Source organism: Branchiostoma lanceolatum, chromosome 13 (genome assembly GCF_035083965.1).
Source record: "Branchiostoma lanceolatum isolate klBraLanc5 chromosome 13, klBraLanc5.hap2, whole genome shotgun sequence".
NCBI lineage: Eukaryota > Metazoa > Chordata > Leptocardii > Amphioxiformes > Branchiostomatidae > Branchiostoma > Branchiostoma lanceolatum.
This window is the reverse complement of record NC_089734.1, coordinates 16,458,088-16,471,290: the sequence shown is the minus strand read 5'-3', so window position 1 is coordinate 16,471,290 and position 13,203 is coordinate 16,458,088. Positions and strand designations below refer to the sequence as shown.

Here is a 13,203-nt window from a genome sequence, read left to right as displayed (position 1 = left end):
TGTCCTTGAAAGTCATGAGTTTTAATCTTCCAGCGACATATTTTCTGGCGTTCCAAGTGAAGTCCTGCTAATATTCAAGTCTGTTGGATATGGATAGGTATCTAAGTTTCTACAGATAAACATCAGTGCATCGGGGTGATTTCAGATACCGAGTTATAATAATTAGTTTCATTACAAAAGCTTATCAAATGTGCATATTGTGGAATTTTGTGTGCAAAAACGACAAATATTCAGAATTCGAAAAATCTACGTTCAGATTCACATTTGTAATTTATTAGTAACTTATTTCCAACGTATTCACGTCATTTTGTCATTTTTCCCATCATTAGTAAACGACGAAAACGCAAAACGCGTCAAATCAGGCTTATTTGCATACTATTTATCGGTCCCTTTTTTTTATGATATGCGAATAAGCCAGCATAGAACGCTAAAAATTACCCGAATCGACCGTTGCGGTCGGAGATCGAGAGTCACAGGAAACTCAACATAAGTGAATAAACTTTAGAACGCTGCGTGCTCGATCGCGTGTTCGGTGGTTCGTCGGGATGTTGGACAAAATGGCGGACAAGTCGAGCGGCGGCGAGAATTGCGTATATAGTTTTTTCACGACGTTCGCAAGACACTACGAGATTAACAGCAAACTGACCTCAATTTTGGCAGTAAAATTCACAGTTTTAACTATTTTCCTAATTCAGTCTTTTTAACAATGTACATTTTTGTTTAAAAACATACAAAAAATGTTTTAGTCATTCAAACGATTTATATCTAAAGTTGTGCCCAAGCGACAAAGTATCAAGTTATAGATCATTTGGCAGCGAAATAGGTCACATTTTTATTTTGCATACAAGAGTTCGTCTTATTTTATAAACTTCGCAAACAGTCGTCTACAGGAGAATATGAGTGATAGCTTGGCTGATTTGACTTTTTGTATAATGTATAACAGGTGTCTATCGTAATTTTCTTTTTCAGAACGGCAAAAGCCATTTTCGTATGATACGAAACATGACGTCACCTCATGTCCTGTGGGTGACTTTAATTTTGCTGTTGGCGGGACGAGGTATGTAGCACTTTGCCGTTTTTAACATACATTTTTTTCATGAATGACTTATTACTCATCGTTTAGATATGAATAAAATGGATAGTTCTTTCATTCTCTGTAAATAAATCAAGTTTAATGAACTATAGCGCCTTTGTTTACGTGTATTCTATTTTTCTTTACCAACAATATTCTGTAAAGCGACTCTCATCTTCAGGTCACGGTGGTCACATTCGTGCTCAGGAACTCACATGACCAGCCGAATTCGACCGCTGTTCCACGCTGTTCGAAATGACATAATTCGATCCGAACACGGGTTGCGGTTATTGCATGTTTTTACTGTAAACCCGCGCGGTCGGGCCCCTTTCCCCGCACCAGGAGAAAAACTATACGTTTTTGGGATTTCCGAAAAATGCCCTTGATTCTAAATTATGGGTAATTGAGTGCGAAAAATGTCAAAAAATGCATATTTGTCCACAGATTTGTCTATATTAATTATGCTTAGAATCACAGATTGAAAAATCCCCAAAACACAAAGTTTTGTTTTGTTCCTAATCAACAAAAAATATGAAAATGAGAGATATTGATTGAAATGTAATGCCAGACCTTTGGGATGTGTGCCTGAAAATGCGGTCTTATCTTACTAAAACCTGAAAATAATCGTGTTCGGGAGCAAAATATAGGAAACATTATCCATCCAGGGCAAAAGAACAACATTCAAAGTTTTTAAAATCGCTACTTTCGTTTTCTTTTGAAAAGATTTTCCGTCCCCACTATTTTGTTTATTTACAAATGTTTTGCCGTTAGCCAAAATGTTGCCTCGTGTAACCCGATACCTTGTCGAACGCGCGTAGCAACGGGAAATTATACCCTAGTGACAGACCACCATGGGTGAAAAGTCCTTAAAGTTTATATCATGACAGTAGTTTTGGGTAGTTTGGTAACTAATTCAGCGAATGACTTCAATTGCGTTATTTCCAGAAAAGGAAAAGCTCTTTCTATGTACTATCCAAGTCAATTAATCTTTACAAATGAATCAGTCAAACTATCTGTTGAACCGTTTTTTCGAATACAAACTTGAAGCACTGTAATCTGTAATCTGCAATCTGTCTTCACATTCCTGTCTGGTTATTATACAAGTAAAAATCATTCTTTTATTAAGTCCATGGCTACAGAGACCTGAACGGATACCGCTACAGGGCTGTCCGAACCTTAAAAAACTACGACCAGGCACAGGCGACTTGTGTGTCATCATATGGCGGACATCTGGCATATATCAAAAGTTCCACTCAGCAGAGTGTCCTCACAGATATGGCAAGGGAAGATTGGCACTCCGACTACTGGCTTGGCTGCACAGATAGAAGGGTATTAGTAACGCTACTTCAGATTTAAAAATCCGGACACTTTCCGATAAAAGATCAATGAAACCAATCAGTCAAAATATTGTATTTTTTCTAACTTGTAATCAATGTTATACTTTCTCTCTAATCCTATATTACCCCAATATCCAGACGGGGGGGGGGGGCTAAAAGTGCCCGCGCCATCTTTGACATCGTATAACTGCCGAACGACATATGCTAGGACTACCGAACTTGGTGACTTTTCTAGAATTTAGTTGGCAACAATACCATGATGATAGTATAAATTCATAATTTTTCGTGCTGCCATGGCAACAGGTTTGTGAAAGTTATTTTATGCAAAAATCACTGATTTTTGTAAAACAATAATTTTTCTTAGGTTTTCTTCCTCAACCACACTAGTTTTCCTACATGTAAAGCATTATATGTAATTAGATTTAACTTTCATGATCTAATATTCATCATTTATGCTAATTTGATGACGTAATCTGTCGAAATTCAAGATGGCGGACCATTACACTATTTTAGGTATCAACAGGCTTTTTCGCCTTCAAAATCGTCACTACGTGGCATTTTCTTCACCAGAAACATTAAGATAAACGTTTCTAGTCTATTTTAAGTGTTTTTTGGGGTCAGAAGTGGAAAAAAAGGGTTTAGAAAATTTCAAAATGGCCGATCCAAGATGGCGGATCCCAAGGGGTCGCTAACAACACGTGACGTCATCTAATGACGTCATTTTGACGTCAACGTAGTTACCATTTACGTAATATGTCTTTGTATACCTTTAAATCAACAATACATACTATTTTGTTTAATACCTTTAGATATTATGGGAATTCCCTATTTAGCCAATAAAATCACATCAATGACGTCATAATTACGTCATATTACGTCAAGTCAGCAAAATTCTGGGAATTATACAACTTTACATGAACATCACTCCCTACAAATTTGGGGATGATACATTATACCGTTCAGTAGTTATGAGATTGAGCCCCCCCCCCCATCCCAGATATCCCAAAAAAGCCCAGTCTGGATAGGGATAATACCATAATAGTGCAATTAGAAAGTACTGAATGTTGCACTGAGAACGACCCTACTCTTGGACGTTTAGTAACATTTTTTCTCCGTAGAGAGAAGAGTTGTCCTGATTATCTTTCCGTCAACTAACTTTTATACTGCAGCAGCTTGCCAAATAGAGTGAATAGTACGCTAAGGGTAGGCAGGTCGCCTATAGCTATTGAACTTCTTTCCGTGTACTATAGCCGACTACCCTTAGCATACTATTCACCCTATTCGCCCAATTTCTACTTCATTTCCAGCGATCCACGGATCCTGGTAGAGGCTAAAAAAAACCGCAAAAATAGATTTTAAATGCTGATCAACGGGTGGCAACTACGCTGTAGATCTTGAAATTGAGATACTTCTCATCAGAAATATCTAGATATTTCCTTGACATGTTGGTTATCCTAGAAATAAATACAACAAGTCCTAAATTTCAAGTATAAATACGTTATAACCCAAGGTCTCTTTTGATAATATATGTTTCAGTCGGAAGGCATTTGGCGTTGGGATGATGGGACGAGTCTTTATAGTTCTAGTTACAGTTACATCAACTGGGCACCCGGAGAACCAAACAATGGAGATAATCAGGACTGCATGACGCTGTGAAATGAATACGGCTTTGCTAATTGGGACGATCAGAAGTGCCATCTTTTGAACTTCTTTATCTGCCAGACCGGTACAAATTCCATTCCCACCAAGTAGTCATGACAACTATGACAAAAAATTACACCACTTATTTAATCGAAGTTCATATATATATAATGCATATGTACCGATTATACACCTATATCAAATTTTGCGCACAGATGGGTCAACAACACAGATAAGCTTTAATGCTTATATTATGTCATGTTATTTAGCATTAAGACATTCAAACTTTTCCCATCTTTCGCAAAGTAATTTGCTTAGACGTTGATAAGGACCCAGACGACTTCACAATGGACACGACGCTCACTCATGCTAGTTCGTTGTTTGGCATGGCGGCTGAGCTGGGGACAAACATAGCCATAGGTCCAGTTTACACTTGTTTTTTTCAAGCGCACTCGGAGCACACTCAGCTAGGCTAAGTCCGACTCAGCGGAGTCAAATTTTGGCTTTGTGAACATAACTTTAGGGTACTCAAATACCGATTTCCTGGAAAGACTTGATTAACGTCAATACCATGCTAATGTCAGTCTCAAGTCGCGTTTACTTGAATGTTAATCCGCGGAGTAGACTCCGAGTCTTCTCCCAGCGAGATATGCAATGCTAAGGTCAGATGTCATACGAAAATTAGTGAAAAACTGTGTTTGTCTTTATACCAAATTTTTTCGATATCTATTTTATAATTTTGTGCAGTCTGTGGTGCAAGTCGGTCATAATTCCAAGCGAGACGATGCTGCGGACGTGATGTTTAGGTCACACTTGTCTCATCGTCTCGCTTGGAATTTTTTTTATAAAAAACGACCCAAACGGGTAAATTACGTGCTGTTTTTTAGAGCGTCATCCCTAAGTGGCTTTGTGGAACATCCTTAGTATTGGGCCCGGGCAGGACACCGAATCAATTTAACATGCACTTGAAATAAACGCATGACCCGGTAACAAATGCACAAGCCATAAATCAGTAAATGACCGTGTCGGGGAACTTAACACTTAAATTATAATTTGCGTTTAGATGCATACAAAATGTATGCATAAGTCAAAGACGTTTATGTTGTTCTTCATATCATATTCACACTTATCTTCAAAAAGTGTTTCGATTTGTCCCCTTAGACATAAATGAATGCTCCAGAAACAACGGAGACTGTAGCCACAACTGTGTGAACACCAACGGGAGTTACCACTGTACCTGTCGGGCAGGATACCAGCCGTCTGGATCAACAGGCTGTGTCGGTGAGTACATCTCGGGGATTTTTTCTAGTGCCCCTTAGCTTTTTTGTATCTGCGCATTTTGTTGTAGATTTTCACAGTATGGCATACTGAATATTGGAAGAAAAAGGCGCAATAAATGATGATCAAATTCAAAACTTTTAATAACATTTTGGTACGAAGACTGCAACTCTTTCTTTTTCGTCTGACGTTTCACCAACCTACTTTTGCAACTTAATATTCCTCAAAGTTAAAGAAAAGATTCGTGAGTTTGTATCGAGTCAAAATAACTCATTTTTAGAAAGGTAATCATGGGAAAAAAGATGGTTGTAAACAAGATTTTTTGTCTAAAATTACTAGAAGAAAGTCAATTGCCTATTCACTTTTATGCAAAACTGTTTCTAGACGAGAACGAATGCTCCAGCAACAACGGCGGCTGTGACCACATCTGCCACAACACAGCAGGCAGCTATTACTGTTCCTGTCGTCCTGGGTACCAGCTGTCAGACTCATCGCAATGTATCGGTGGGTGAACTTGAACATTGTTGCGCCTACATTTTACATATTATTTCCTCAAATTTTGTAGCAAGACGTAACCTTAGAATAAACGTCCTGATCATCAGTCATGACCGAATCTGAACGTCATAGAAGGCCTCAAAACGCTAGAAGTAGTAAACGTTGTTTTGGGTATGCAAAGACAGCATATCTATGAGTAAATAAGACAAAAGAATGGACTTATGCTATACTCCTTTTTCGGAAAGAGGAGTCATGTATTTATTCTGTTGCAAAATGTAACAGTTGCATGTGGAAATTGTTCTTACTGGGAAACAATCGATACATCATATAGGTATCATAATGATATAGGATGGTCGCTATCTAAACGACTGCTAAAAAAAACACCGATCTAGTTGGTGTATCAATTGTTTCCTAGTAAAAACAACGCTATGAGTCATATTATGACGTTCTGAAACGAAATGTTATTGTATTTTTCTCTGCATAAGTTTGACATTACTGCCACTATATCTTACACCCTGAGATTGTTGATTTCTAAAATCGAGTTGTGAATTTATTGAGAGTTTCACGTAGCAAATTTGAAACAGTTATGAATAGGTATGGGACACTGACAAGCCTTCTTTGTGAAGCACTGACAGGGTACGGTAGGTTGCATTTCGAGTCCTGATGATTGCTGAGTGTATATTTTAGTGCTCCCAATTATGCTACAACTTAGCTCATTAATTTGGAATGGAAAAAAAATAACGTGAAGACCTTTAACAACATTTTGGTATCCTCTATTCATATCTCATACTATAAAAACTAACGATTAAACAGAATTATTCATAAGAACGCTATTCTGCCCACCGTTTTGATAAAGAACTGTTTCCATTAAGACATCGACGAATGCGCCAGTAACAACGGACGCTGTGACCACAACTGTGTGAACACTAACGGAAGCTATCACTGTACCTGTCGGGATGGATACCAGCTGAACGGGACAACAGGCTGCATTAGTAAGTAAAAGCCTCGTTACATTATATGTGTAAATATTGTAGGGCTTTTATTTTGATTAATACATTTTGATATTTTTCGAATAATCATGAACGTTACCAGGTCTACACTGGAACGTGTAGAAGAGTTGGCGCTGCAGTAAGTGAGCAATTTGAGTCCTACAGTTAAGTTATGCTATAAACAGACAGGTCTATTAGAATACTAAACTTTCTTCTAAAACAAGTGTCAACACGGATAAAATTTCAACGACCATTGTCGACTTCATCAGGATCATTATTGATAAATCTAGGATTATTCATCAGGATAAATAATGACCAATCACTTCCGAAGATGTACATTCGCGAGATGTACGGAAACGTGACTTACTGACAAATGGTTTTATGGATACGTGACGTTAGTAATTGCCTGAACAGAGACAGTAGACGTTATAAACTTCCTGGCACTTTTGACCAATTACTGACGTCACGCAGCCGTAAAATCACGTGTCAATAATTCACTTGTCCGTGCATATCGCGAGATCATGTTCGGAAGTGATTAATCATTATTGATTCTGAGGTAGGCGACAGTGGTCGTTAAAATTTGATTCCTATAAACACATGTGTTGGAAGAAAGTTTAGCATTGCCTTATGATTACTCCCCAAACTGATGAGCTTCCATGACTGCTAGCTATTTTCTTTATATGGAGAAGCTATCTTATCTTTTTCTGTAGAATGTTTTTATCGGTAGTTGGCATTAAAACCGTATTGATAAAAATTAATTTTTGCCGATACAACATTCATGCGTGTTACTTTCATCTAACTGATAATATCTGTGTGTTGGCATTCATTTCGTTTGCCTGCAAAATATTTTGCCTTGCAGACATTGATGAATGTGCCAGCGATCCTTGCCTCAACGCCGGGACATGCCAAGACCTCATCAACGGATATAGGTGTGACTGTGGGCCTGGCTGGACAGATGTCAACTGTGAAATAGGTAGCTATAGACTCAACATTTTCCTGCATACCTCCAACACAGGCCAAGTTGCATGCTTTGATTGTATCGTGCTAAACTGTTTATGGACAGTTGCATGGCTGTTGCGTGACGATTGGCAACAGTGGTGACGTATTAAAAGATCAGTCAACCAATCCTCGGCATGATTGTCAGGGGCGTAGCACAACACAGGGTTAGGGGTTAGGTGTAGTATCAGGGAAGAATGGCAGATGATGGCAAAAGATAAAATAAGTTAACGTCACATGTAACTTCGGGCTTTTCCCTACGACATTGGTCGCATCCGAAGTTTTCCGAAGTTAGGAGTGACGTGATCCTAACTGAGACTGGAAAAATCTCTGATTCTTACATCTCTATTTCATTTTTTTTGTTATATCATCATTGTCTTATTTTGTTGACAGATGTAGATGAGTGCCTGACTAACGAAGGGAGAGGTCCGTGTGATCAGACTTGCACCAACCTTGTTGGAAGCTACCGCTGCTCCTGCACACTGGGGTACCAACTGAATGGAGACGGTATCTCCTGCATCGGTAGGAATACGCATACATACATACTAATGTAGTATAATGCAAAATGATTAGTAATGAGATGATTCATACGGGGCAAATAGGTATTTTCTTTGCCCTGCATTAGAGTTTATTTTCAAACAAGCCGAAAAAAAATATTTGGGAGTTATTCCTAAGTTTCAACTTTGCAAAGCTTTTGCACATAGTTGTTTTTTTAAAACTGTTTTAAGTTGTCCTTTTTAGTCGTCTGATCTTATGATGTGTAGAAAATGCACGTTCTGAGGAGCAAAAAACCCACGAATTAGCATCATTAGCAACACTGCCTCTTTAAAATTTGGGTGGGTGTATATGTCAGCATATTTTGTAACAAAGTTGCTTCATTGCTGATTTTTGAAGAAAAAAATCATGTAAAAGAATCAACCATGTACGAGACATCTGTACGACATGCCAGTGCAGCTACTGTAATTTGCATTGACTTATCATTTTTATAGATATAAACGAGTGTGACGAAGCCCAACATGACTGCGAGCAGACGTGTCTCAACATTGTTGGCGGCTTCACATGTGGATGTGACAGCAGCTTTCTTCTCAACGCTGACGGGAAGACTTGCTCAGGTAATGGTTTATGATGCCCTACGTTATGAGACCCTCCTTAATATAATATTTGAATGGAATTTTACCATGTAAATCCATCCTCTTAAAAAAAATAAGCTTAAGGGAAAAATAAACACTCCGCTTTCTTGCGCTTTTAGATGTAAACGAATGCGATCAAGATCTCCATGACTGTGAACAAGAATGCCAGAACACCTACGGCGGGTTCTTGTGTGGATGTGGCGACGGATTCACTCTCAATGACGATGGGAAATCTTGTCCTGGTAGGTGTGTTATGTGGTTCGAAAGGAATTTACAACATTAACAAAAGGTCGATGTTACTAACGAGGCTTGTCTGATAATAAAAGCTTTTCTAGATTAAGAAATACACAGAAACTAATGTTCCTTTTGAAATCATCCAATCCACTCATCATTGAAAATGTTGGGCTTTTAATTTTCCACTGCTTTCAAAGAAGAAATCAACCCCGCATTTGTACCGTAGACATAGAAACGTATTGTAGACTAGCAATTTAGTATGATCCTGTACCACACGTATGCCTTATGTTTTACTTTATGTTTGTACTTCGACATTGTTATCAACATGCAATTAGCCTACGGGCATGAATTTGCCATTAACGTATTGTTAATAATATATGCATAGACATTAGATGTCATCCAACTTTGTAAAAGACGAAGATTTTTTCAACTTTTAGTGCAACATGCAGGGCTTTATAACGCACACTATTTATAAATTTTCCTTTTTTAGCATTTCTCTCCTACTGTTATTACGTAACTATACAGGCGCAAAATCGTGATTGCTTCTTCCTTGACCCTATGCCTGACCACAATTTTTCCTCAACAGATTTCACAGGGAATTACGTATAAAGGAAATGTATCAGTTGAAAATAGACAATGTAGACGGGTTATGGCGATTATTTTTAATGCCCAGGACCATTATTGTCCTGTGCAAGTTGGTCTACTTGTTTTAACGCTCGTTTAATTTCAGATGTGAATGAGTGTGACGCCTATGATGGACAGGGCCCGTGTGACTATCACAACGGCATCTGCCATAATACCCTTGGAAGTTATGGCTGCCGATGCAAGGTTGGATTTGAACTAAAGGAGGACCAGCACGAATGCAGCGGTATGTAAAAAGAGTCCAAACATATTAAACATTAATTTTTTTGGTTGATGCGGTTGCATCTTTTACTACCATAATAGAGAAAAGTTCAAATCTAAATTCACCATAAAATGCAAGTTTGCCTAGTGATTATAAAGCTAGTAAAACTTTTTATTTGACCTACAACCGTATCTAAGATGACCTTGTAAATAGTGAACCTACTTTTAATGTTTATATTCAACTTTCTTGTCAGATGTTGATGAGTGCCTGGACAATGCAGGAAGAGGCCCGTGTGATGACATCTGTGTAGACATGATTGGGAGCTACCGCTGCTCTTGCAGTGATGGACACGACCTGAGTGCTGATGGATTCTCGTGTGTTGGTACGCACTTGTGAAAAATCAAATTACTTTACAGAGTAACCTTAACAACAGCATATTAAGTCTTATCATTGTATCAAAAACACAATATTTATTTCGTGATGCTTAATTGGACATTTGCAACTATCTTCCTCTAGATACTGATGTCTGCAGATACAACCCCTGTGAGAATGGAGCAGCCTGCCATGATGGAAACGGAACCTACACTTGTCAATGCCTAAGCGGATTCAAGGGCGACAACTGTGAATTCGGTAAGACACTGTACAAAGTCGAAGTAAGTGGCCATGCAGCACAAAAAATACTGTACGTAAGACATTTGTAGTTCTTGTATATGAATGATAATCGAATGTTCTGTAAAAACGTCCCCACAGCTCCATGCAGTGAGGACTATGGTCCACCTCAGCACGGGTCTGCCACGTGCGCTGATGTTTCAACCGGCGGAATATTCTGCACTGTCGCCTGTAACGCCCGGCACGACTTCGCCTGCCGACCTGCGGACAGTTACAGCTGTGACTCGGAGGGCCAATGGCATCTGCTTGGTCGATCAACTTGTGACGCCGATGACCTGCCTGAAGATGCGCCATGGCCAGATTGTTCACGTAAGTTGCGTTACCAAAACCTTACAAGGCGTTCCACGGTCGGAGGTTAAAAATGTATTCTAACACCATACACGTCGGTTTCTCAAACTTGCAGACATGTACGTTTTTAATCATCTTATAAAGCAACATATATTTGAGTATTTGTAACCCTAATGACAAATTGTAATATTGTTCACATTGAAAATTTCTCTTGAAGAGCAAATTTACAGGTTGATCTTTCATTTTGTTACAGATTTATTGGATCATATATAAGGAAGGTGTTCATGGGGGACATTGCCTCAAAGAGTTTGCATTGGGTGCTATTACATTAATCGTAAATAACATCTTGGCGCGACGCTTGTACAACAAGATACTTATACCAACTTATACTAGTTACAGTTAAATGTATTTTATCATGTTTGCTTTTCATATTCAACGTAGAATTCAGAAATAGAACAAGAGAAAGAAAAACGTTTACGGTCTGGTCTGTGTATATGTCTATAGATTCTAAAATTTACAATTTTTCAGGGATACGGTTGGCATGGATGTCTCAGATGACGAATCAAGTGGATTACTACTACGACGGAGACTGCCAAAACAACGTTGCTGACATCATCCAGATGTTTGACCGTCTTTTTGACACTCTTGGGTCATCAGCCACCGGATCAGGAACGTGCAACATCCAAAACATCAACGTCGCCTGCGGGGAGTCCGTTCGCTCTTCATCAGGAAAAACAAACGCCAGATCTGGCCCTGGTTTCGTTGTCGAGTTCGATGTCGTCGCCGTCAGTAGCTCGCCACCAGACCAGGTCACTGCTGGTGACCAGACCGACTTGATGTACCTTCTAGCAGACGTTTCCTTCGAGATCCAAGACAAGATTTCTTCCGGAGAGTTCAGGTATGCTTATTTGATACTTGGAAAGTTTTCTGTTATAATGTTTTTCTCTTATTCACGCCGTTATTAGAAATGTCCTTACGTAATTAGAAGAATATCAGGGTATACAGTCATCACATAATTATTTCTATGTAACAGCATGACCATTGACGGTAAGGTGGCAGAATGAGCATCCTACGCCATGACAACCACACCGGCGTTCAAAACAGACTGCCAAGATGGACAAATGACCGTGATTGAGAATTTCTCAGCTTACTGCCGTAAGTATAACCTGTACTTATGGTTTACACAAAGGTTATATGGTGTAACATTCGACGCAATTATGAATGATAAGAATTTACATTCAAGATTGCCTTGTAACGTTAGGTTCATTTTCAATCGCAGTTGACTGCCCGAGAGGAACCCACAAGCCAGCAAACAGCACCGCCTGTGTGAAGTGTGACTACCAGGAATATCAGGACGAGGAGGGACAGTCTTCCTGCAAGTCTTGTCCTGGTGGAAAAAATGCCGTGTTCAGAGGGGCTAAGGACATCACGGACTGTACTCCCCGTATGTAGTCAATTTGCGTTTTCTGCATCTGTATTACACTGACAAACATTGACGATTCGCCTTATTAAGCAGGTCTAAGATGTGTAAGTATTCGGATGGAAAAACAGATTGGAAACGATGTTTAAAAAAAGTTATGTCAGAAATAACCCTGTAACAACCAGTTAACCAATTTTCATATCATTTGTTTCCAAATACATTAAGCCCTATACACATGCAATAGAATTTACATATAGATTTTTCCCCCTTTCAGAATGTGTTGGAGATAAAGCACCATGTGCAGACTGCCTTCTAGTTAGCGGGATTTTCCGCTGCCAGGTCAGTTTTATATCACTCTTTACCAGTTAATAAACTGTATCTAGTACCAGCTTACATACTTACAGAAGATGGCTCAATAGTACATGTTACTGAACATTTAGTATCTGACCGATTGTATCGTCGAATCTTAAATCTATTAAAACGTGTATTTTTCTACATCCCTTTAGTGTTCTGATGGCTGGGCAGGTTCGACTGGTGGCCTGGTCTGTGGACGTGATGACGACATGGACGGCTTATCTGGTGTCCACATCGAATGTGGGAACGAGACCTGCATCATGGTAAGTAAGCAGAAATGGAGCCTTATGTATGCTAGAAATGTTACAGTGCAGACTTAGTTCTGTTTAAATGCCATACTATCTAAATGTACTGGTATCCGACCTGTTGGACCTTAACCTGAAGCAAAAAAAACAAACAGTTTAAGTCTTTTTCATCTTGATATCGTAAGATATATCTATTGTAATAGTAATTGTC

The 13,203-nt window shown here is 38.9% G+C and overlaps 1 protein-coding gene across 1 annotated transcript; it reads left to right on the top strand.

Moving 5' to 3' along the window:
* Positions 1 to 4,397: 4,397 nt before the first annotated feature.
* LOC136447730 (fibulin-1-like) lies at positions 4,398 to 12,411 on the top strand. The gene is made up of 14 exons (XM_066446773.1): positions 4,398 to 4,470; positions 5,212 to 5,331; positions 5,713 to 5,832; positions 7,672 to 7,785; positions 8,202 to 8,330; positions 8,798 to 8,920; positions 9,058 to 9,180; positions 9,903 to 10,040; positions 10,270 to 10,398; positions 10,533 to 10,646; positions 10,767 to 10,994; positions 11,502 to 11,871; positions 12,007 to 12,128; positions 12,253 to 12,411. Exons 1-13 carry the CDS (start codon positions 4,398 to 4,400, stop codon positions 12,035 to 12,037), a joined length of 1,812 nt encoding a protein of 603 aa, XP_066302870.1. The 3' UTR covers positions 12,038 to 12,128; positions 12,253 to 12,411.
* The last annotated feature ends 792 nt before the right edge of the window (positions 12,412 to 13,203 follow it).